This window comes from Leucoraja erinacea, chromosome 32 (assembly GCF_028641065.1).
Source record: "Leucoraja erinacea ecotype New England chromosome 32, Leri_hhj_1, whole genome shotgun sequence".
Classification (NCBI taxonomy): Eukaryota; Metazoa; Chordata; class Chondrichthyes; order Rajiformes; family Rajidae; genus Leucoraja; species Leucoraja erinaceus.
Window position 1 is genome coordinate 25,625,023 of NC_073408.1, and position 27,048 is coordinate 25,652,070.

Here is a 27,048-nt window from a genome sequence, read left to right on the forward strand (position 1 = left end):
GACCATATTATGAATGTAACATTTTAAAAAACACAAGGAAGAATTTCATCACACAGCGTGGCAGACAAATGTGATGAGAAGTGAAGGAAATAAATGTAATGATTGAAATGTAAATGCAGCGTGGGTGTGAGTGTTTCCTTTGGGTGTTGCTATACCAGCTCAGGCCCATGGGTGGCAGTGTTCTAGTAGCCAACACCAGGGAGTGGCAGAAGTGGCAGGTTGCCTTTCCTCAGGGAGGCAAATGTACGCTGGAATATTTGCACCTGTTGTGAAACTCGGGGAGATCTCAAGGCTTTTGAGGAAATTAGCAAACCAGAAGGAGCAGGCATTGCACGGAAGTTCAGTAAACTCCTGACTTTGCAGAGTGGAAGTTGACCCGGTGTGAGTCTGCATTATCTGCGCGGCTTCTGACCCAGGAATGTGAACCTCAGGACAGTGACCCACACACAGCAAGGAACGCTTCCAAACTCCACAGTAAGTTTCATAACTACACCTTATTTTGGTTTGTATCCGAAAACAAGAACTCATGAAAATTACATTCAAGGAAACAATTCACCATAAGCTGCAGTACAATGATATAGCTGAGATAAGGACAAGGAAGGGTGCCTGAGTTTAAACATAACAACGACTTGTGTGTTTAGAATGATTTTTGTTTGAGGGTAAATAAAATATACCAGGGCAATTAATTATTTTATAAAAAAAACAATCTCTTTTCTAACTTGAGAAGCTTTTCTAAAGATTCAGGTTGTTGATATTGAGGAATGTTTGTGAGGTGGGGCAGGGTTCAAAGCCCAAAAGGTGATCTCCGCCTGGACACAGGTGTGGGGACTGGATTACGTGTGGTGATATGGACTGTACACACTGTTATAATATGGACTGGATATAACACATCACGGAACAGGCTCGTTCACCCACATTGTCCGTGCTGAACGTTAAATGCGAAGATAAACTATTCTTCGCTGCCTACACATGATCCAAACCCCTGCATTCCCTTCATATCCAGGTGCTTATCTAAAAACCTCTAAAACACCACTATGGCCTCTAACACCATCCCGAGCAGCGCATTCCTGTGTGGAAAACAATTACGCCACACAACTCCTTTAACCCTCGCGCCTCTCACTTTAAAGCTATTTCCTTTAATCTTTGACATTTCCACCCAGGGAAAAAGATTCTGACTGTCAACCTCTCATAATTGTATATACCTCTATCAGGTTGCACCTCAACCTTCAGGGTTCAGGAAGAAACAATCCAAGTTTGTCAAAGGTCTCCTTGGAGCTAATGCCCTCTAACCCAGGCAGCATATAATAGTAGGAATAGCTTTACTCCTGTTGATCCAATAGACTGGATTATGTGTGATCGTGTCGCATTGATTGTTAATTGTAGCAGGGAATAAATAACATTGAAGGAGGGTGCAGAGACCTTTCAAGGTAATGTCACCACTATAGATAATGAAAAACATGTATAATGTTGCAGAATGAGGCCATTGTGTCTATTGACTATCTCAACCCCACTACCCTTACTTCCCTGTATCCAAGCAATTTATTCTCTCAAACATTCCCATCAACGTCCCTTTCATATTTATTTCCCATTAAGGTACACTGAGCTAATTTAAGATAACCATTTAATTTACCAGTATATGTTTGGGATGTGGGGGAATACTGGAGAATTCAGAATTAAGGGACAGAAGTTTAGGGGTAATATGAGGGGGAACTTCTTTACTCAGAGAGTGGTAGCGGTGTGGAATGAGCTTCCAGTGGAAGTGGTGGAGGCAGGTTCGTTGGTATCATTTAAAAATAAATTGGATAGGCATATGGATGAGAAGGGAATGGAGGGTTATGGTATGAGTGCAGGCAGGTGGGACTAAGGGAAAAAAAGTCGTTCGGCATGGACTTGTAGGGCCGTGCTGTAATTGTTATATGGTTATATGGTTGTTACCTGGAAGAAGCCTGTGCAGCGACAGAGAGAATATGTAAAGAGAGAGAATATGCAAATTCACACAGACAATTCTCGTGCTCAGATCAATCCTGAGATGGAACAATATTGAATGGGACGATATGAAACAAGCTGCCTGGGGAAGTGGTAAAGGCAGATATAATTACAGCAGTTGAAAGGAGTTGGGCAGTTACTTAGATAGAAAAGAACAGAAGGTTACAGCTCTAACGTTGACTAATGGAATTAGCATAGATAAGCATCATTGCCGGAATGGACTCGATGGGCCGAACAGCCTTTGCATGCTGAATAAACCAAGCCTCTATTCGCTGTGAGACAGCGGCACTAATGGCTGCACCACCATCGTTAGCAATCGTAAATTATGCCTTCCATGAGATTGGAACGCTGTACCCTCACCTGTTCATTTAAAACAGAACAATGATAAACAACCTGTGGCAACAGGATGGGCAGACCCAGGCTGGGGACAAAGTTCATCCAACATTGAGAAATATGTCAATAAATCAATAAAGTCAGGGAGAGGCTGAGAGGGAACTATGCAATATAAACTAACTAAAGATACGCATGTAAAGATACAAACATAGAAACTTTCCAGGTTGAGAACAAAATGTAGGTAGATAGAATAGTGCACAACTCAAAACTTTAAGGATTATTTGTATTCAGAAAGTGGTGAACAAAGTGTTTATTTATTGAAATTCTGCAGGCGTGGCATGCACATCATTTTATGCAAATTAATAATATCACAGCTTCTAAAAGTAAAACACAAATGTTAATGTAAGAAAATTATGTTTACACTAGACCGGGTGGGGGAGGGGGCGAAGCAGCCTCGGGTGCTGTCGGTGTGGAGTTTGTAACTTCTCCTTGTGACTGTGTGGGATTCTACCAGGTTCCCCGGTTTCCTCCCACATCCCAAAGACGTGTGGGTTTGTTGATTAATTGACCTCTGTAAATTGCCTCTAGTGTGTCGGAAGTGGATAAGAAAGTGGGATAACATAGAACTAATGTGAACGAGGGATTGATGGTCGGTGTGGGCTGAAGAGTTTGTTTCCATGCTGTATCTCTAAACTAAACCAAACAAAATTAGAAACACAGGTTGGGCTCCAGTGTACAGTGCAGTGGCCATTGTGGAGACCAAGGTACAAACTGGCTTCATTTACAATTAAATATTCCCAGTTAACAGACCTGAAGATAGACTGGGAATTGAAAGGATATTCAGAGTGATATCACAGGTGGTGTGAGGAGATATCATGGTGTGGATGTGCTAGAAGCAAAAGCAAATGAAGTCGGAGTTTGGCAGAACAGAGAATGCATTGTAGATTGGTTACAGATCTGTTGATGTACTGGTCTTTTGTAAAGTCATTGCAACAATTAACTAGCTAAAGGAAAGTAATGGGAGGCTATGTTTGCTAATGGATTGGAAAAAGCAAATTAACCGTGATATGAGAGACAGTTAGTATCTAGACTGCTGAAGAATTACTACATCATCCACTTTTGCAGGCAACCGTTGGGTCACGCCCATTTGGATTATGTAAATTTACTCCACAGGGTTTGTGTGAAAAGAAGGTAAATAACTTGTTTTCTTGTATGCGTAGGCGGTGCATTCATGTTACAGAAAATCACAATATAAGCCATTTTCCAGATACGCAAACTCTATAACGGGAGGGCGTTACTTGTATAATTCCTAGATATAAAAGATTTATTTATGTCTTGTATGTTGATGTATTTTCTGCAATAGTTACAACACAATTGGTGGCAACAGATTGGATTAGAGAGCACACTGAATCAAAGAGCAATGTCGACTCTTTAGGGAAGCCACCATCAAAAACGCTGGTAAAACATGACAGGTCGCGCAGCATGTGGGGAAAGAAACAGTTAATACTTCAAGTTCATCAGGTTACAACTGGGAAAATCTGGAGACAAAACAAGTTTTAAGTAGCAACAAAAGAAATGAGGGCAAGACTATGGCTGATAGAATATAATGCAGGGAAAACATACAAGGGCAGAGCTTTTCTTAGTGAGAGTTTGAATGGGGTTGAGGGGTTGATGCAGCTGAAGTAAAAAAAAACCCTGAAGAGTAAAAAGGGTTGTCGGAATTAACTGAAGAGGGGAATCACAAGGGCAAAAAGACACCATGAGATAGCTTGTGGCAGATCATGGAGATTCTATTAATGAGCAAAAGGGCAACAACGGAGAATAAGACCCATTAAGGATCTATGTGGTTATCAGTGAGTGGAGCCAGGCCATGAATAGTTCTCTTCTGTATCTTATGTGGAAAAGGACTGATTAGGAATAGTCAGTCTGTCTCACAAATTTGATTGAGTTTTTTGAAAAGACGAGCAAGAAGATTGATGAAGGCAAGATGGTGGGCATTGTCCAGGTGGACTTGAGCAAGTTCTTTGACAGGTCCCACCTGATTGGGATTGTCTGGAAGGTTAGATTGTGGGAAGAATTGGTGAGTTGTTTTTCAGATTAGAGGCCTGGACCAATGGTCTACTGCACAAATCAGTGATGGGTCCACTGTTGTTCGTCAACTATATTCACGATTTGGATGAAAATGTAGTTGGCATGATTAAAATCACTTCTCCCCAAGTTTGAACAACACATCAAATGTGCAACCAGGGGAGAAAATACATTAGATAAGGCCTACTCAAACATCAAGAAGGGGTTTAGAGCCACACCTCTACCACACTTAGGCCAGTCGGATCACCTATCCATTCACTTAGCACCAGCATACACCCCCCTCAGGAGAAAAGCTCAGCCCACCACCAGGACTGTTAAAACTTGGCCTGAAGGAACTTCCTCACAGCTACAGGACTGCTTTGAAAGGACAAACTGGGAAATCTTTGGAAATCAGGACTTGGAGGAGTACACATCCACGGTACTCTTTTACATCCAGAACTGTGTTGACAACGGCACCGTCGACAAACTCATCCGGGTGTACCCCAACCAGAAGCTGTGGATGACAAAAGAGGTCCAAACTCTCCTCAAGGACAGAAACACCGCCTTCAGGTCTGGCGACAGAGCCCTGTACAGCGCTGCTAGAGCCAACCTGAAGAAAGGCATCAGGGATGCCAAAGCGGCCCACAGGAGGAAGATAGAGGACCACTTTAACAACAACGATCCACGGCAGGTGTGGCAGGGCATCCAGCACATCACCAACTACAAGCCCAGCAACAGCACGATGGCCGACGGCGACGCCTCACTGGCAGAGGAGCTGAACTGCTTCTTTGCTCGCTTCGAGGCAGAACCAGAAGAGTTCGTCACCATTCTCCCACCAGCCCCTAACAACAACAACTACACCCTCACTGTGCAGGAGCATGAAGTGAGGCGGGTGCTCAGGGCGGTGAACCCGAGGAAGGCTGTCGGCCCGGATGGCGTGACAGGAAGGGTTCTGAAGGAATGTGCAGACCAGCTCTCTGAGGTCTTCACGAAAATCTTCAACCTGTCCCTGTCCAAATCCATCATCCCACCATGCCTGAAGTCTGCCACAATCATCCCACTACCAAAAACGCCTGTTATCAGCGGCCTTAACGACTACCGACCGGTCGCTCTCACACCAGTCATCATGAAGTGTTTCGAGAGGCTGGTCCAGCAGCACATCAAAGCCAGCCTCCCGCCCACCTTCGATCCACACCAGTTTGCCTACAGAGCAAATAGGTCCACTGAGGATGCCATCGCCACTGCTCTTCACACTGCACTGACCCATCTTGAACACTAGGGGAGCTATGTGAGGATGCTTTTCATTGACTTTAGCTCCGCCTTCAATACCATCATCCCCAGCAGACTGGTCACCAAACTCATGGATTTAGGACTCTCCCAACCCATCTGCCTCTGGATCAAGGACTTTCTGTCTAACCGCCCCCAGACCGTCAGACTGGGCCATCATCTCTCCACCCCCATCACACTCAGCACCGGCTCCCCACAGGGCTGTGTGTTGAGCCCCCTCCTCTACGCCCTCTATACCCACGATTGTGCCCCCGCCCACTCCACCAACACCATCGTCAAGTTTGCGGACGACACGACTGTGGTTCAGGAGGAGATGAGACAGCCTACAGGGAGGAAGTCCAAAGACTAGCAGCGTGGTGTTCAGACAACAACCTCATCCTAAACACCACAAAAACAAAGGAAATTATCATAGACTTCCGTAAGAACAGTGCAGCCCCCAAACCCCTATTCATCAATGGGGACTGTGTGGCGAGGGTCTCAGACTTCAGATTCCTGGGCACAAATTACGGAGGATCTCTCCTGGACTACAAACACCACCACAGCAGTCAAGAAGGCCCAGCAGCGACTCTACTTTCTGAGGATCCTCAGGAAAAACAACCTGGAGGAGAAGCTGCTGGTGTCCATCTACCGCTGCTCCATCGCGAGTGTGCTGGCGTACTGTATAACCACATGGTATGCCAGCTGCTCTGCAGCGGACAGGAGAGCCCTTCAAAGGGTCATCAACACTGCACAAAAAATCACTGGCTGCCCACTGCCCTCCCTGAAGGACATCTTCAGCTCTCGCTGCCTTGGCAGGATAGCCAACATCCTAAAGGACCCTTCCCACCCTGGACACAACCTGTTCCACCTGCTGCCCTCTGGCAGACGGTACAGGTCTTTCAAAACTCGCACAAACAGACTCAGAGACAGCTTCTACCCCATAGCCATACGTGAACTTAACAATGCAAAATAAGAAATAACACTCACATTCAACTGAATGGTTCTACCTCAGCTGCTATTGTTATTTATCTGTAATTTTTTTTTAATATGTATATATTTTTACCTTTTCTTATATATTTAAAATTGCTCTTGTGAATCGCACCGTGGGATTGACTTTTAAATTTCGTTGTACCATGTGCAATGACAATAAAGAGATTCATTCATTCATTCAATATGTTTGCGGATGCCACCTAAACTGGTGGGATAGTGGACAGTGAACAAGGATTTATAAGTTTACAACAGGATCTAGATCATCTGGAAAAGTAACCCAAGGACCACAGTAAATGGCAAGGCAATGGAGAGTAGAACAGTGAGACCTAGCGGTACAATACAATGCAACGGGTGATGTTGCATCACCCGTTGAGACACTCAACGGGTGATGCAACATCTATGGAGCGAAGGAAATGGGCAACGTTTCGGGTTGAGACTCTACTTCAGACAAATACATAGATACATACACAGTACAAATACATAGATCCCTGAAAGTGGTGACATATTTAGACAATGGTGAAGAAGGTGTTTATCATGCTTGCCTTTAACAGTTAATGTACTGAGCACAAGAGATGGGGACTAATGTTAAAATTGAACAGATTGTTTGTGATACCACACATGAAATATTAACCATATAACCATATAACCATATAACAATTACAGCACGGAAACAGGCCATCTCGGCCCTACAAGTCCGTGCCGAACAACTTTTTTTCCCCTTAGTCCCACCTGCCTGCACTCATACCATAACCCTCCATTCCCTTCTCATCCATATCATCCACATCCATTGTGTGCAGTTCTCGTCATTTAGCTCTAAGAAGGCTGGAATGGGTGCAGAAAAGATTCACAAGGTGAAACTGGGACTGGGGGCAAGTTGTTATAACTAGATAAGCAAAGGCTTGTTTCCTTTGGAGTGTGTAAGGTTGACAGAGGGCTGCTTAGAGGAGAAAAGGCAAAGTGAATGGTCACTGTCTTTTTCCCAGGGTAGGGGTCAAGGTTTTAAGGAGAGATGGGAAAGATTTTTTTTTTTTTTTTTTAAATTTTATTTTTATTAGAAGTACGGTAAATTACAATTCTACACAACACATATATCTTAATACATTTTTAGTACCGCTTCATTTTTTTTTTTTTTTTGAGCTTTAAGAAAAAGGTAGAAGTAAGGAAAGTAAAGAAAGTGCAAGAGAGTCGTGCAGTGCAAGAGTGTTGGGAAAAGAAAGCCCCTTAGGAAAGAAGTTAGAGAAGGAAGTAAAGTGAGAAAATAGACCCTAGAAAAGAGAGAAAGAGAAAATAGAAACAATCGCTCTATTATAACATTAAACTCCGCAGAAAGGGGACTACCAACCAAGTCTGTTTTTGTTATTTTACCTCCCGTTACCAGGTCCTGATTCCGCTTATTTATATATTTGTTTTTTTTAGATTACTATTGCACCTCATACTTGTAATAGGTCCAGAAACATAGACCACGTCTTTTGGAATTGGTCTGCTTTACCTGCTAGGAGGAATCTCATCTCTTCCAGATGTAATGTTTCAAACATATTTGATATCCACATTTTTATTGTTGGTGTCGGCGCATTTTTCCAGAATTTAAGTATAAGCTTTTTTCCCATTATTAGCCCGTAATTAATTAAATTCTTCTGAAACACGTTTAATTCAGGGTTACCTTCCGATATTCCGAAGATAATCCATTCTGGTTTTGGTACCAGTTTTATATTGATCGATTTTGAAAAAATATCAAATATTTCATACCAGAATTTTTGGATTTTTGTACAAAAAAAAAAAGAGTGCGCTATGGTAGCTTCTTGACATAGGCATTTATCACAGATTGGTGAAACATTAGGGAAGATTTTATTTAATTTAGTTTTTGAATAATATAATCTATATAATGTTTTAAATTGGATGAGCGTATGTCGTACGTTGATCGAACATTTATGCACCTGTAGTAAATGATTATCCCAGGTCTCTTTTGAGATTTTTATAGTTAATTCTTGGGGAAAGATTTAAAGGGGACCTGGGGAGCGACGTTTTCACACAGAGGGTGATCAGCATCTGCAGCGAGTTGCCACAGAAAGAGGCAGAGGCAGGTACAATAACAACATTTAAAGGACATTTGGACAGTACATGGATAGAAGGGGTTGAGAGGGTTATGGGCATGGATCTAACTCGGGTAAGCACCTTGGTGGCATGAACCAGTTGACCCAAAGAGCCTTTTTCTATGATGTATAACTTTAAGGCTCTCGGTAGTCTCATCGAAGCGTACACAGTGACGCAGCGGGTAGTGCTGCTGCATCACATCTTCAGTCACTCCGGCTTAATCTGCAGCTGTCTATGTGGAGTTTTAACATTCTCCACATAGCTGGCAAGATTCTCCAACTCTTTCTCCACTACATTGATGACTGTCTCCTCCACCCGTGCAGAACTTGTTGATTTCAACAACTTTATTGCCAACTTCGACCCTGCCTCAAATTCACTTAGACTATCTGTCACCTTTCTCCCCTTCCTCGATTTCTGTCTCTCCATCACAGGGAACACAACATGTACTGAAGTCCACTACAAGCCCAGTGACCGCCATCCTGCCCCTTCCAATGATGCCATCTCTTTCCATTTCAATGTACCATCGCATTCAAGCATGATGGGAAAAGAGCCCAATATAGTGAAGGTCATGTTAGGAGAGACAATGATTGGGGAAATGATTAGATTGCAAGGCATAGCTAGCATAATTATGGGCGGCACGGTGGCTCAGCGGTAGAGTTGCTGCCTTATAGCACCAGAGACTCGGGATTCATCCTAACTACGGGCGCTGTCTGTACGCAGATTGTACGTTCTCCCCGTGCCCACGTGGGTTTTCTTCGGGAGCTCCGGGTTCCTCCCATACTACAAAGATGTACAGCTTTATAAGTTAATTGGCCTTGGAAAAATGATAAATTGTAAATTGTCACTAGAGTGAAGGATAGGGTTTGTTTGTAGGGTAATTGCTGGTCCCTATGGACTCGGTGGGCCTGTTTCCGTGGTCTATCACTAAAGTAAAATCTAATTCTGCTCCCAAGATGTAGCTTTCCACTCGGGGACATCTGAGATGTCCTCTTTCTTCATGCCCCTCACTAGTGTAGATGGGTCCCTCACCTGTGTCTCCTCTGGCGTGCAGTTCTGCTCTTGCTCCCCCTCCCCAGACAGAACAAGGATAGATATCCTCTGGTCCTCACAAAGAAGTATCTCGTTCAGGCTTGCAAAGGCAGCGACATACCTGAAAAAGTGAGTGTAGTGACCAGCAAGGGACCGGATCAATAGATATTGCAGATCTTCCAGTCAGTGGCAGAAATAGTCAGGACCAGAAATAGTCAGGACCAGGGTAAGAAGCAAAAACAACTGCAATGAAAGCAGGAAGTGTTGGAGATTGTCCAGTACTCTGTGCCTTTGTTTGAACATACTCAGCAGGTTGAGCAGCAGAATCATTGACTTAAAACATTGACCATGATTTTCTCTCTCCGCAAATGGCATTTGATCTGTATTTGTACTTAATCAAGTATTTTCTGTTCTTGTTGTAGTTGAGACCAAATTGGTTCAATTATAACAAATGTTATTGGGAGTATGTGGATAAAGGCACATGGCATACATCATAGAACATTACAGCACAGGAACAGATCCTTCTACCCACAATGTCTATGCCGAACATGATGCCAAGTTCAACTAATCTCCTCTCCCTGCACGTGATCCATATCCCTCCATTCCCTGCATATCCGTGTGCCTAACTAAACGCCTGTAAAAGCCCACTATCACATCTCTTTCCACTAGCGTTCCAGGCACCCACCAATCTCTGTGTAAATAAACGCGTCGTGCACAACTCATTTGAACTTTCCTGCATTGTCTTTCTTCTTCTTGCGTATGGCGTGCACAGCCTAAAGTTGTAGGACAACTTGTTCTATTTGATTGTCCATGCCGGGTTGATTGCATTCGTCAAAACAGGGCAATCTTCCACCCCATTGTCCTTAAAGCTATGTTACAGGTGTTTGACATTTTCACCCTGGGGAATAAAGTTCTGATCATCTACTCTGTCTATGACTCATAATTTCTTGCAGTTCTATTATGTCCATACTTTGATTACGTCTCAAGAGCCCAAATGCCTCGCGTTGATCCTCCGTCAGAAACACAAGAGAGTCTGCAATTTTTCTGGCACTTTGGACAAAATTAGCTGTCAGTTTGTCATGCAGGGGATGATGCTCCAGACAAAACAACCTCTCCTTATAGCTAATTTAAGGATAAGGGGGAAATCTTTTAGGACCGAGATGAGGAAAACATTTTTCATACAGTGGTGAATCTCTGGAATTCTCTGCCACAGAAGGTAGTTGAGGCCAGTTCATTGGCTATATTTAAGAGGGAGTTAGATGTGGTCCTTGTGGCTAAAGGGATCAGAGGGTATGGAGAGAAGGCAGGTACAGGATACCGAGTTGGATGATCAGGCATGATCAGCCATGAATGGCGATGCAGGCTCGAAGTGCCGAATGGCCTACTCCTGCACCTATTTTCTATGTTTCTATGTTTCTAATGTAGACAATGCAACGCTAAACCTCTTCTGCACCCTCACATTGCATATAATACTCCAAATGAGGCCTGACCAAAGCTCTATAAAGCTACAATATGTCTTCCTGATGCTTATGCTCGTTGCTCTGACTGAGAAAGGCAAGCATACCATACACCGTCTGAACTCTGGACTTGCACCCCAAGATCCCTTTGTACTTCAGTGCTGTTAACAGCCTTGCCTTTAACTGTATAGTTTATCTTTACATCTCACTTCCCAAAGTGCAACACCTCAAACACCTTAAACTTGGTGGAATTGAACCCCATCTGCCATTCGCAGCTGTAGATGGATGAGAGAAAACAGATTGACCAGCGATGGGAATGAGTCGGTGCCTGAGTGCAAGAACACGTTGCTGCCATGGGTCTAACCAGGTAAACATTGCTGCCATGGGTTAACCAGGTCATCCTGCTTCTGTACAGCTCTCCAGCGTGGACATCAATGGCGAACTTCAAAGGACACGCTCTTCCCGGCAGCTTCTTCCTGCTCTTTGGCCTGTGGTGGTCCGTGAAATATCCACTCAAGTTCTTAACAAGAAAAACCAAGAGCTCCAGGTTGTGCTTGAATCGAGCGGAGCTGGTGGAAGGGGTGCTGAAGGTCATTTTCTCAGTTGTGGGTGAGTACTGTTTAGCCCTTGGAATGGTTATCTTCTGTCAGAAGGAATAATTGATGAGAAAATGAGAGAATGGGCAGTAAGAAACAGTTAGTCAGGTACATGGATAGGACAGGATTGGAGGGATATGGACCAAATGCTGGCAGGTGGGACCAGTGTAGCTGGGACATGTTGACCAGTGTGGGTAGGTTGGGCTGAAGGACCTGTTTCCACTTATAACCATATAACAATTACAGCACGGAAACAGGCCATCTCGGCCCTACAAGTCCGTGCCGAGCAATTATTTTCCCTTAGTCCCACCTGCCTGCATTCATACCATAACCCTCCATTCCCTTCTCATCCATATGCCTATCCAATTTATTTTTAAATTATACCAATGAACCTGCCTCCACCACCTCCACTGGAAGCTCATTCCACACCGCTACCACTCTCTGAGTAAAGAAGTTCCCCCTCATGTTACCCCTAAACTTCTGTCCCTTAATTCCGAAGTCATGTCCTCTTGTTTGAATCTCCCCTATTCTCAAAGAGAAAATCTTGTCCACATCAACTCTGTCTATCCCTCTCATCATTTTAAAGACCTCTATCAAGTCCCCCCTTAACCTTCTGCGCTCCAGAGAATAAAGACCTAACTTATTCAACCTTTCTCTGTAACTTAGTTGTTGAAACCCAGGCAACATTCTAGTAAATCTCCTCTGTACTCTCTCTATTTTGTTGACATCCTTCCTATAATTGGGCGACCAAAATTGTACACCATACTCCAGATTTGGTCTCGCCAATGCCTTGTACAATTTTAACATTACATCCCAGCTTCTATATTCAATGCTCTGATTTATAAAGGCTAGCATTCCAAAAGCTTTCTTTACCACCCTGTCTATATGAGATTCCACCTTCAGGAACTATGCACGGTTATTCCCAGATCCCTCTGTTCAACTGCATTCTTCAATTCCCTACCATTTACCATGTAAGTCCTATTTTGGCTTGTCCTGCCACGGTGTAGCACCTCACATTTATCAGCATTAAACTCCATCTGCCATCTTTCAGCCCATTCTTCCAAATGGCTTAAATCACTCTGTAGACTTTGGAAAATACTCTTCATTATCCACAACACCCCCTATCTTGGTATCATCTGCACACTTATTAATCCAATTTACCACACCTTCATCCAGATCATTGATGTACATGACAAACAACAAAGGACCCAACACAGATCCCCACTAGTCACCTGCCTCCAACCCGACAAACAGCCATCCACCATTACCCTCTGGCTTCTCCCATTCAGCCACTGTTGAATCCATCTTGCTACTCATGCATTTATACCAAACAGTTGAACCTTCTTAACCAACCTTCCATGAGGAACGCTGTCAAAGGCCTTAATAAAGTCCATATAGACAACATCCACTGCTTTACCCTCGTCAATTTCCCTAGTAACCTCTTCAAAAAATTCAAGAAGATTAGTCAAACATGACCTTCCAGGCACAAATTCATGTTAACTGTTCCTAATCAGACCCTGTTTATCCAGATGCTTATATATATTATCGCTAAGTATCTTTTCCATTAATTTGCCCACCACTGAAGTCAAACTAACAGGTCTATAATTGCTAGGTTTACTCTTAGAACCCTTTTTAAACAATGGAACAACATGCGCAGTACGCCAATCCTCGGGGACTATTCCCGTTTCTAATGACATTTGAAATATTTCTCTCATAGCCCCGGCTATTTCTACACTAACTTCCCTCAATGTCCTAGGGAATATCCTGTCAGGACCTGGAGAGTTATTCACTTTTATATTTTTCAAAAGTGTCAGTACTTCTTTTACTTTGAACCTCATAGTATCCATAGCTACTCTACTAGTTTCCCTTACCTCACATAATTCAATATCCTTCTCCTTGGTGAATACCGAAGAAAATAAATTGTTCAATATCTCCCCCATCTCTTTTGGCTCTACAGATAGCTGTCCACTCTGTCTCTCCAATGGACCAATTTTATCCCTCGTTATCCTTTTGCTATTAATATAGCTGTAGAAACCCTTTGGATTTACTTTCACCTTACTTGCCAAAGCAACCTCATATCTTCTTTTAGCTTTTCTTATTTCATTCTTAAGATTCTTTTTTCATTCCTTATACTCCTCAAGCACCTCATTTACTTCATGCTGCCTATAATTATTGTAGATCTCCCTCTTTTTCCGAACAAGATGTCCAATTTCCCTTGAAAACCAGGGCTCTTTCCAATTTTTACTGTTTCCTTTCAACCGAACAGGAACATAAAGATACTGTACTCTTAAAATTTCCCCTTTAAATGTCCTCCATTTCTCTTCTACATCCTTCCCATAAAATAAAATGTCCCAGTTCATTCCTTTTAAATCATTTCGCATCTCATCAAAGTTAGCCTTTCTCCAATCAAAAATCTCAACCCTAGGTCCAGTTCTGACCCTCTCCATAATTATATTGAAACTAATGATATTGTGATCACTGGACCCGAAGTGCTCCCCAACGCAACTTGTATACAGGTTTGTAGGTTAATTGGTGTGGTGTATGTGTAAATTGTCCCTAGTGTATGTAGGATAGTGTTAATGTGCGGGGATCACTGGTCAGTGGGGACGCGGTGGGCCGAAGGGCCTGTTTCCGCGCTGTATCTCTGAACTAAACTAAACCACTGCTGGTGGTCACCTCATTGGCATCATTAGTTACGTCAGACCCGCAAAACTGGAGTGGAAGCAAACACCAAGAGGAGGTGAATGTTGCAGTTTGTGAGTCCACTATGTTAGTCCAGTCATCATGAGAGGGTATCTTTCAACCAGTGTAGTGTGCTCATTCTGACATAGTTGCCCACTAATTACATCGATTAGAGTCATTTAATTTTCTCTGCTCCTCTGGCCTTTCACTAGCGGTGGCGCATTTGCATCATGAGCCCCAGAGATGTCCATGGTCTATAACACTGGTATTTGGAGTTGCTGTTATATGTTGAAACTCCCACCTACAGGCAATGCCCATCATCTGACTGTGTGAGAAAGCTGGTCCAAAGATCTGCATGTAGTTAGAATCCCATTAAATTTGAATCAAATTGAATGACCCAGCCCTTCGGCCCATCGATTCCATGCTGACCATCGATCACCCATTCACACTAGTTATCCCACTTCCTACACAATCATGACAATTTCGAAAGACCAATTAACCCTCAAACTCAATCAGCAACTGGGTAAAACCCTGCTGAGAACACAGGGAGATTGTGCAACATTCACACAGACAGCAACCGGCCCGAGGTCAGGATTGAACCTGTGTCTCTGGTGCTGCACACTGCAGCACCACTGCTGACGGTTGGCTGGGCTTCTGTAGTTACTGTCCGTGGGACAATTTCCTGCTAGTTCTGAAGGTTAATTCCACTCCTGCGGTCGGTTATTTGGAGGTGAAGTGTGACGTTGCAGCCAGAGCCATTGACTTCTGCCAATAGTCTGAGTTCTGCTCTGTAGGAGACCTCCTGGCTAAGATCCTGGCTAACCACAGTCGCCACGCTACCACAGAGCACATCCACACGGCCAAGCAGATGGCACAGTACACTGGGCCCTGAGGGGCTGCCATCTATCTCCCAGCTCTCAGTCACTGGGGACAAAGCAGGAGAGGTTTCCCACAGTTCCACACATTAATGTTGCTGGAAATGTGTACCAAGCAGTGGGTGTGGGTAACCGTGTCTTTGTCCTTTCTACCTGTGTTGTCTCTAGGAATTCTAGCTGAGCAGTTTGTCCCGGATGGACCCCACCTACACTTACTGAGCCAGGACAGGCAATCCTGGGTCAAACTGATGAACTGGCAGCACAGCACCATGTACCTGTTCTTTGGCATCTCCGGCATCGTGGACATCCTCACATACTCCTCACTCAAGATTCCTGTGGGCTTGGATCGCCTGGTGCTCTCACTGGCCGTGTTCATGGAAGGTGAGTGTGTTCAAGGTTCCACACAGTGAACTACTCAAATCAGCACTCTTTGTGACTCTGCTTTTCACCCACTGTGTAACAAGCCAATACTGATTCAGCTGCATCTTGTACACTCATACTCAATGCAGTCTACACACTCACACCATACTAGAAACACATTTAATAATATCCCCCCTCATGGAGGCAGACTGAGTTTTCATGGCTGAGCTTCCTGCTGGTATACTGGTCTATGGAGGCACATAGACTTGTTGATTCAGTCTGTAGACCATGCTTTCACTGGATCTCACAACTTTTAGTTTTACTCTTTGGCTGATTCTGTTTCCCAGTGACACAGACTGCTTCTCCCGCCACTTCTGACTCTCCTTCCATTTCATTTGCAGAGGACTACTGAAGTTTGGCTGATGAGGATTATATAGTTCAAGGTGCTATCTACCTGCCCTTGCCACATCTGATCACTTGTGTGGGTGAACGAGTCTAGTTTAGCTTATTGTCACGTGTAACGAGGTACAGTGAAAAGCTTTTGTTGCGTGCTATCGCAACGATTATACATGAGTACAACTGAGCCACCGTGACCAGATACATGATTGTGGAAGAAATTAGCAGAGGCAAATGAAAGGAAAAGGAAAAACGGAGACTTTGACGTTTGCTTCAGAGACTTTATTGAATGATATCACACAGAGATGGCAGCAGTAAACTGCTCACTAGTTCCCTGACTTCACAGCAGAATTAGTCGGCAGTTATACTGTGCAGTAAACAACTTTATTGTTTGTTAGATGCAACTATATGAAAATATACTTAGTCCTTGGCTGTATGTTTTCCTATAACTACCATCTACTACATGGGTATTCATTATTTATCTTGTCATGCTTTTATATACTTTGTATTTATATTAATCTTATTCAAGAACAGATGGTTAATACAAGTCAAACATAATACAGGGGCATTGTGACATTATTCCATCTCATCTTTCAAATTTATTTTTATTGGAGGAAAAAAAACTACAGTACATCTGACATATTGCATTACATTTCCCTCCATTTTGTTTTTTATATATAATAACAAAATAACCCTTACCCACCCACCCCTTGGCAGCTAATGTGTTCACAATACATACATATCACAAATACAAATGCACATTTTAACAATAATAAAGTAACAAATCTTTCAAGCAGAAAGATTGGCTCTCCGGGCCAATCATAAGCCCCCATTTACTGCAATGTTTCCACGCTACTAGTGGTAGGGGGTGCGGGTGGTCTACCCTGCTTGACATTCCATCTACTATTGTAATCCAGCAACCTGTAACTTTCCACTGAGAAACAGGCTTCCTTATCTCTGTCCTAATTTTGTCATGTTTACATTCACCATTCACCGCATTCCCGGACAAGAGGGAATGCGTCCGATTTCTTCTTTTGCCGATTCTCACGACCCTCTTCTGCACCTGGTCCACAAGAGATGCCAGTTGCCACATCCGCACACCCTTTTGTTACCTTGTTTAATTCAGATCAAAATTCAGTAAGAAAGGATTTTAATATTTTCTTCCATAATGCCTAATGTTTAGTGCAAGGAGATGCCAGTAAAATCTGATTAAATATAGTCTGAGGGCCTCCAATGAGGTGGATGTAGCTCAGGACAGCTCTCGTTGTTGGTAGGATGGTTCAGTTGCCTGATAACAGCTGGGAAGCAGCTGTCCCTGAATCTGGAGGTAGTGTGTGAAGTCAGCAAAAGTGTCCAGAGCTCCTCATTCTGTGGCCCTGAGGTTTTCCAAATCAATTCGAGTCGGGGTCTGAGATATGCTACATTAACCCTTTAAACACTTCAATTAAGCCACCCCTTAATCTTCTTTCCTCGGGAAATAATTGGACAAGCCAATACAACCCAACTGATGGTTTACAGTTAGCTCCAGCATCATTTTACATTAATCGTAAATTACAGTTGCATTATAGAATTGTAGGCCCATTATTGTAAATTAATGTTGTATCCTTGTATCCCTCTTATCACGCCTTCCCCAGCCAACAATGGGCCATTGTGGGCTCCACCCTTCCTGAGGTCATCAGTTGCCGACCAATGTTTCTCCTGGCGTTTACTTGCCTCTAGTTTACTTTTGCCCCGACCCCCACCTCTACTTTCAGACTGAAGAAGGGTTCCAACCCGAAATGTGACCTATTCTTTTTCTCCAGAGATGCTGCCTGACCCGGTGAGTTACTCCAGCATTTCGTGTCTATCTTTGGTTTCAACCAGCATCTATAGTTCCTTCCATCCCTATTATACTGTAACGTTGAAGCTGAAACAGACCATTTGGTGCAACTGGTTGAGGCGAGTATTAATGATCCAACCTTCCTCTTTGATCTTTGTCAACTCTCACCATATGCTAATTTATTTTCTTAAATGTATCTTTGCTCGTAGTTCCACATTCACATCAGTTTCTGGGTAGAGTGGATTCTCCTGAAACCCATGGAGACGCAGGGAACTGCAGATGCTGGAATCGGGAGGAAAATACAAAGTGCTGGAGTAACTCAGCGGCTCAGGCAGCATCTGTGGATGAGTTGACAGACTATATTTTTGGGTTGGAACCCGTCTTCAGACTGATGGGGGATGGGGAGGAAGCTGGAAAAGGGAGTTTAGGGTGGAACAAAGACTGGCAAGTGATACGTGTAGGAAGGAACTGCAGATGCTGGTTTAAACTGAAGATGGACACAAAAAGCTGGAGTAATTCAGTGGGACAGGTTGCATTTTCTTCAGTCTGACGAAGGGTCTCATCCCGAAACATCACCCATTCCTGCTTTCCAGAGATGCTGTCTGTCCCGCTGAGTTACTCCAGCTTTTTGGCAAGGGATAGATGGATACGACAGAGGGTGATGATTGGCAGATGGTTGGAGCAATTGCAAAAGGGAAGTCAGATAAGGAGAGAAGAGGTGTGAAATATAAAGGATTCAATGTGAGTGAGGGTTTGGGCATTGGATGAGAGGGACACAACACGGCATTCACTCAACATATCTCTATCCTGCAGGTTTCCTGTTTTACTTTCATGTTCACAACCGGCCTGCCCTGGACCTGCACATCCACTCACTGCTGCTCACCGCTGTGTTTGGGGGCTCGCTCATCATCATGCTGGAAGTGTTCCTGCGAGACCACATCGTCTTGGAGCTGTTCAGGACCAGCCTGGCCATCCTGCAGGGCACCTGGTTCTGGCAGGTGAGCTGTGTGTGACATCCCCAATGTCAGTGGCCACCAGTGGTGAACCCCAGAGACAAGGCAGGCACTGCAGGTGCTGGCTGATGCACAAAGCCATACACAGTGCAGATGCAACTCACAAGGTCAGGCAGCATCTCTGGAGAACATTGATTGGTGACAGTTTCCATGTTCTCCAGAGATGCTGCCTGACCTGCTGAGTTACTCCAGCACTTTGTGTCCATCAATGTCCAGCAGGAAAAATGTTCCCAATGTTGGGCGAATCCAGAACCAGGGGCCACAGTCTTAGAATAAAGAGGAGGTAATTTAGGACTGAGGTGAGAAAAAACGTTTTCACCCAGAGAGTTGTGATTTTATGGAACTCACTGCCACAGAGGGCAGTGGAGGCCAAGTCACTGGATGGATTTAAGACAGAGTTAGATAGAGCTCCAGGGGCTAGTGGAGTCAAGGGATATGGGAGAAGGCAGGCACGGGTTATTGATAGGGGACGGTCAGCCATGATCACAATGAATGGTGGTGCTGGCTCGAAGGGCCGAATGGCCTCCTCCTGCACCTATTTTCTATGTTTCGGGTGTAGGGGTAGCAGTGGTCAGTGAGTAGGTTTAGTCTACACAGTCACAAAGTTGACGCGGTCACAGTGAGTGCGTTTAGTTTAGCGGGCGGTCACTGTGGAATTCAATGGACAGCCAGTGGATGCGAGTGGAGTTTCGGAAGTGTCTCTGATTCGTACAGAGGTTATTTCACAGTTTGATAGAGCCGGTCCCCCTGGGTCAGGCTGGTCCCCTGGGTCAGGCTGGTCCCCTGGGTCAGATCCCCTGGGTCAGGCTGGTCCCCTGGGTCAGGCTGGTCCCTGGGTCAGGCTGGTCCCCTGGGTCAGGCTGGTCCCCTGGGTCAGGCGGGTCCCCTGGGTCAGGCTGGTCCCCTGGGTCAGGCAGATCCCCTGGGTCAGGCTGATCCCCTGGGTCAGGCTGGTCCCCTGGGTCAGGCGTGTCTGGTCCCCTGGGTCAGGCGTGTCTGGTTCCCTGGGTCAGGCAGATCCCCTGGGTCAGGCGGGTCCCCTGGGTCAGGCTGGTCCCTGGGTCAGGCTGGTCCCCTGGGTCAGGCGGCGGGTCCCCTGGGTCAGGCTGGTCCCCTGGGTCAGGCTGGTCCCCTGGGTCAGGCTGGTCCCCTGGGTCAGGCGTGTCTGGTCCCCTGGGTCAGGCAGATCCCCTGGGTCAGGCTGGTCCCCTGGGTCAGGCTGGTCCCCTGGGTCAGGCGGGTCCCCTGGGTCAGGCAGCTCCCCTGGGTCAGGCGTGTCTGGTTCCCTGGGTCAGGCAGATCCCCTGGGTCAGGCTGGTCCCCTGGGTCAGGCAGATCCCCTGGGTCAGGCTGGTCCCCTGGGTCAGGCTGGTCCCCTGGGTCAGGCAGATCCCCTGGGTCAGGCTGACCCCCTGGGTCAGGCTGGTCCCCTGGGTCAGGCGTGTCTGGTCCCCTGGGTCAGGCGTGTCTGGTTCCCTGGGTCAGGCGGGTCCCCTGGGTCAGGCTGGTCCACATGAGAGTGATTCTTGTCTCTTTCAGATTGGCTTTGTCCTTTACCCTCCCAGCGGTGGGCCTGAGTGGAGCGAAACTGACCACGGCAATGTGATGTTCATCACACTGTGTTTCTGCTGGCACTTTGTAGTTGCCATGTGTATCGTGGCGATGAATTGCACACTGATCTACTGGTGAGTATATATAACACTGTGTGTAACAACAAGCAGGCAATGTGCTTGTGACTATTGTCACTGACTGGTATCACAGTAGCTGTTCAATACGTCACGCCATTGAAAACAGAATTCCTTGACAGTGTTCTCCCCTCAGGAGCTGTCCCTCATCATTGTGTTGAGATCTCTCACTAACACCGTTCGTGTGCAGGTTAAAGAGATGGCCATTGCTTGCTGCTTCAAGGCACCATGAGAGGGCCAGCTATGGCCATAAATTTCATGCACAGAGTGTAGTGCAGGAGTCACAGTCGTACAGCACCCAAACAGGCCCTTCGGCCCAACCTGTCAGTGCCAATCAAGCTGTGTACTCACTTTTGGCTGCATATGGCCCACATCCCCCCCAACCTTTCCCATCTATGTACCCGTGTAGATGTACTTTAACTGTAGCCACCTCTACTGCATCCTCTGCCAGCTCATTCCATGCACCCACCACCCTCTGAAAGCGAAGGTTGCCACTTAAGTTCCAATTAAATATTTCCCCCCTAACCTTAAATCTATGCCCTCTAGTTTTACTAATAATTTTACTAAGTTTTACTAGTTTTATGCCCTTTAGATTACTGCTTGACTAATTTTCTGGACTTTTTTGCGGATATAACAAGTAGAATGGATAAGGGAGAGCCAGTGGACTGGACTTTCAAACAGCCTTTGAACCTTTGACAAGGTCCCTGACAAGAGATAAGTGTGCAAAATTAGAGCACATGGTATTGGGGGTAAGATATTGACATATAACCATATAACCATATAACAATTACAGCATGGAAACAGGCCATCTCGACCCTTCTAGTCCGTGCCGAACACATAATCTCCCCTAGTCCCATATACCTGCGCTCAGACCATAACCCTCCATTCCCTTCCCATCCATATAACTATCCAATTTATTTTTAAATGATAAAAACGAACCTGCCTCCACCACCTTCACTGAAAGCTCATTCCACACAGCTACCACTCTCTGAGTAAAGAAGTTCCCCCTCATGTTACCCCTAAACTTCAGTCCCTTAATTCTCATGTCATGTCCCCTTGTTTGAATCTTCCCTACTCTCAGCTTTTCCACGTCAACTCTGTCTATCCCTCTCATCATTTTAAAAACCTCTATCAAGTCCCCCCTTAACCTTCTGCGCTCCAAAGAATAAAGCCCTAACTTGTTCAACCTTTCTCTGTAACTCTGTAACTCTCTGACATGGATAGCGGACTGGCTGGTAGACAAGGATCAAAGAGTCCTTTTCAGAATGGCAGGCAGTGACTAGTGGGGTGCCGCAAGGCTCTGTGCTGGAACCCCAGTTGTTTACGATATATATAAATGATTTAAATGAGGGAATTAAATGTAACATCTCCAAGTTTGCGGATTACACAAAGTTGGGTGGCAGTGTGAGCTGCGAGTAGGATGCTATGACGCTGCAGGGTGACTTGGATAGGTTGGGTGAGTGGGCAGATGCAATATAATGTGTATAAATGTGAGGTTATCCATTTTGGTAGCAAGAACAGGAAGGCAGATTATTATCGGAATGGTGTCGGATTAGGAAAAGGGGAGCGGCAACGAGACCTCCTTGTTGTGCAATGAAACCTCCTGGGTGTGCTTGTAAGCTTGTAAGCATGCAAGAATGCAGGTACAGCAGACAGTGAAGAAAGCTAATGGCATGTTGGCCTTCATTGCGAGAGGATTTAAGTTTAGGAGTAAGGAGGTCCTACTGCAGTTGCACAGGACCCTGGTGAGACCGCACCTGGAGAATTGTATGCAATTTTGGTCTCCTAATTTGAGGAAGGACATTCTTGCTATTGAGGGAGTGCAGCGTAGGTTCACCAGGTTAATTCCTGGGATGGCAGGACTGACATATGATGAAGGAATGGGTTGACTGGGCTTGTATTCACTGGAATTTAGATGGATGAGAGGGGATCTTATAGAAACATATACATTCTTGAAGGATTGGACAGGAAAAGATGCAGGAAAAATGTTCCTGATGTTGGGGGAGTCCAGAACCAGGACTGAGATGAGGAAAATCTTTTTCACCTAGAGAGTTGTGAATCTGTGGAATTCTCTGCCACAGAAAGCAGTGGAGGCCCATTCGCTTGATGTTTTCAAGAGAGAGATACAGCTCTTAGGGCTAAGGAAATCAAAGGATATGGGGAAAAAACAGGAGCGGGGTACTTATTTGTGATTGAATGGTGATGCTGGCCCGAAAGGCGAAATGGTCTATTCCTGCACCTATTTTTCTATGTTTAAACTGCTGTGCCCTGGTGAAAGGACTGTGGCCAGCTATTCGCCTTATCTATGCCTCTCATGAGTTTATAAACCTCTATAAGGTCACACCTCAGCCTCCTACACCAGTATAAAAATACTCAGCCTATCCACCTGACCCTGAGAACTCAAACCTTTCATACCCGTGAATCTTCATTCATCTTTTTTGTATTCTTTCTCGTTTAATGACATCCTTCCATTAACGGAATAATTAGACGTGTACATATCATGGCCTTGTACATACCAGTGTCTTGTACACGTGTCACATGATGTCCCGACTCCTGTACTCAATACACTGACCAATGTAGGCAAACATGCCAATTGCCTTCACCACCCCATCTCCCTGTGTCACCTCTCTCATGGAACCATGTATCTGTTCTACATCACTGCTCAGAGCTGAACCATTTACTGTGTCAGTCCTGCTTGGTCGGTCTCAATAGAATGCAACAACTCACTTTTATATGAATTATATGCAATACTTTAGCCATTGGCTCACTTGACCAATATCTTATTTACCAGCAATTTTAGTTTCACTCACTAACTTACCTACATTTGTGTCCAAATTGTTAATAAAACTAACCCAGCAGTGATCCCTGTGGTACAGGCTTGTTGGAGGCCTCCAGCTTCCTACATCAACCTTGATGTGGTGTGTACAGCAGCGGTGTGTAATAGTGGTGTGTAATGGTGGTGTGTACAGTAGTGGTGTGTAATGGTGGTGTGTACAGTAGTGGTGTGTAATGGTGGTGTGTACAGTGTGTAACAGTAGTGGTGTGTACAGTAGTGGTGTGTAATGGTGGTGTGTACAATGGTGGTGTGTACAGTAGTGGTGTGTAATAGTGGTGTGTACAGTAGTGGTGTGTAATGGTGGTGTGTACAGTAGTGTGTACAGTAGTGGTGTGTACAGTAGTGGTGTGTAATAGTGGTGTGTACAGTGTGGTGTGTACAGTAGTGGTGTGTAATGGTGGTGTGTACAGTAGTGGTGTGTAATAGTGGTGTGTACAGTAGTGGTGTGTAATAGTGGTGTGTACAGTAGTGGTGTGTAATAGTGGTGTGTACAGTAGTGGTGTGTAATAGTGGTGTGTGGTGTGTACAGTAGTGGTGTGTAATAGTGGTGTGTACAGTAGTGGTGTGTAATAGTGGTGTGTACAGTAGTGGTGTGTAATAGTGGTGTGTACAGTAGTGGTGTGTAATAGTGGTGTGTGGTGTGTACAGTAGTGGTGTGTAATAGTGGTGTGTACAGTAGTGGTGTGTAATAGTGGTGTGTACAGTAGTGGTGTGTAATAGTGGTGTGTACAGTAGTGGTGTGTAATAGTGGTGTGTAATAGTGGTGTGTACAGTAGTGGTGTGTAATAGTGCTGTGTGGTGTGAGTGGCCCATGTTCCTCCCACTCTGCTTGACCCGCTGTAACAGGTCTTTCCCTCACAGTTTGATGCAGGTCAGGTCCAGGAGAACTGTGACTCTGGAGCTGGAACAGCTGAGGGGCTCGGAGAAGAACTCCCTGCTGAGCAGTTCTGACATCGAGTGAGGTGAAGACCTTGATCGACCAGCGGCTCCTGCACACCCACCCGTCATGTTCACAAGTCGATGATTTTTGTTTCAGTTTTCTGAATTGTGAACTTTTAAAATGTAGTTTGTTCCTTGAACGACATTGATTCACTGATTGTACTGGGAGTGGGAATGAGGGGCTGGGGTACCTGTTGTGAAATAGCTCTGGTGATGGGGATCCATCATGGGATCGTTGGTAGGCAGTGAGTCTCGACCAGATTAGAGCAGTCATTCCTCATAGCAGCAAACTGGCAGGTTCTGAATAAGAGCGGCTCTTTTCTTCATGATGGAAACTACGGAATGATTTCACCACTGAAACTGGTATCAGAATGTAGAGTGCAGAAATCTTTTTCTTGCATCTGACAATCTACTTACTCTTTCTGGATGAAATATAAACAGCTTCCAACTGTGTACGAAAGAACTGCAGATGCTGTTTTAATCAAAGGTAGACACAAAATGCTGGAGTAACTCAGCGGGACAGGCAGCATCTCTAGAGAGAAGGAATGGGTGATGTTTCGGGTCGAGACCCTTCTTCTCACTGTGAATGCTTGGTACTGTACAAACTGTAGCAGCTTGTAACTGCTTTGAATACCACCCAGGAGAGGAATTTGAATTAAAGTTGATTGAGCTGCAGTTTTGGACTAAATTTAAATACCTATTCTCCACCTCTCATCTCCAATGAAATATCCCCTTATTCTGCAATAAACAATTTGTATTTTTAACTTAAATTTTACAACTCTTGAGAGTACATCATGGGTTAGGATCGGTGCCGATATGGGACTGGATCAGTGTCGATATACAACGTTGTGTTCAGGGAGTGATAGGGAACAGGTCAAAGCCAAAAGAGCAAGTGATACGATTCAGGTGACTATGAGGGTGGTGCAGCATTAGAGTTGCTGCCTCACAGCGCATGAGACCCAGGTCCAATCCTGACTACAGGTCTGTACAGAGTTTGTACATTCTCCCTGTGACTACATGGGTTTACCTGGTAGTTAGGGTGCTCCGGATTCCTCCCACACTCCAATGACGTACAGGTTTGTAGGTTAATTGTCTTTGGTGAATATTGTAAATTGTTTCCAGTGTTAATGCTAATGTGTGGGGATCGCTGGTCGGCATGTACTCGGTGGGCCGAAGGACCTGTTTCCGTGCTGTATCTCTAAAACAACAACTAAAAGAATGTATCTTTGTTGTGAATCACACTCTCTCATCTCATTCATTTTGTGTCATCATTTTGAAGGTGAATATTACATAGAAAATAGGTGCTGGAGGAGGCCATTCGGCCCTTCGAGCCAGCACCACCATTCATTGTGGTCATGGCTGATCATCCCCAATCAATAGCCCGTGCCTGCCTTCTCCCTATATTCCTTGATTCCACTAGCCCCTAGAGCTCTATCTAACTCTCTCTTAAATCCATCCAGTGATTTGGCCTCCACTGCCCTCTGTGTCAGGGAATTCCACAAACTCACAACTCTCTGGGTGAAAATGTTTTTTCTCACCTCAATCCTAAATGGCCTCCAGTTTATTCAAAAGCCCCTGTCCCACGATGCGAGTTCACCCAAGAGCTCTCCAGAGTTTAAAAAAATCAAACTCGTGTTACTTCATCACGAGTATTTTTTCACTCTTGGAAATGTTTCACACTGTTGAAAAAACTCGGGAGAGCTCTTGGGTTAACGCGCATCGTGGGACTTTAAGACTGTGGCCTCTGGTTCTGGACTCGCCCAACATTGGGAACTTTTTTCCTGCATCTAGCCTGTCCAGTCCTTTTACAATTTTATAGGTTTCTATAAGATTCCCCCCCTCAGCCCAAACTCCAGTGAAAGTCCCTAACCCGAAACATCACATATCCATTCCCTCCAGATATGCTGACTGATCTGCTGAGTTCCTCCAGCACTTTGTGTTTTGTTGAAGATTCTAGCATCTGCAGCTCCTGGTGTGCTCATTGTAGAGTGGGGTTGCAGCTGCGAACGTCTCTATACCATTCCCCACCGACTGTGGTGATTGTGTTGATGAGGGTTGGGCTGTCAACTCCTGCCCTTTGACTTGTGTCACGAGATGTGTTGCTGACTTCAGGTTGCTCCCAGCTGGCCCGTGACATGGTGGACTTTATGGTGCTATATCATTGAACTATGCGGAGTGTTTGTTGAGTACTATTCACTTTTCTCAAGAGACCACGGGTAGAGTAGGCGATCATTTCACTGAACCCTCGATCAGTCCACCTGTGTGATCTCCTGGTTGCTAAACACTTTAACTCCCTTCCCCATTCCCACACTGACCTTTCTGTCCTAGGCCTCCTCCACCGTCAGAGTGAGGCCAAATGCAAATAGGAGGAACAGCATCTCATAGTTTGCTTTTGCAGCTTCCAACCCAGCAGTATGAATATTAATTTCTCTAACTTCAGGTAACCTTTGCATCTTCTATCTCTCTCTCTCTCTCTCTCCATCCCTCCCCCACCCCAGTCATCGTACTAGTTTCACTGTCACCCTGTTGAGTTTCATTGTATAATGTGTCCTCCTCTAGCCCACAGCCAACAATGCACTGTTTCCTTTTTGCACATCTTTCATTCATTTGTTCTCTATGTCGTTACAT

At 45.0% G+C, this 27,048-nt stretch overlaps 1 protein-coding gene across 1 annotated transcript; it reads left to right on the top strand.

Moving 5' to 3' along the window:
• Positions 1-176: 176 nt before the first annotated feature.
• Positions 177-25,656, top strand: tmem45b (transmembrane protein 45B). Its single transcript, XM_055660930.1, has 6 exons — positions 177-474; positions 11,635-11,828; positions 15,541-15,753; positions 18,761-18,945; positions 20,500-20,645; positions 24,343-25,656. Exons 2-6 carry the CDS (start codon positions 11,654-11,656, stop codon positions 24,440-24,442), a joined length of 819 nt encoding a protein of 272 aa, XP_055516905.1. The 5' UTR covers positions 177-474; positions 11,635-11,653; the 3' UTR covers positions 24,443-25,656.
• The last annotated feature ends 1,392 nt before the right edge of the window (positions 25,657-27,048 follow it).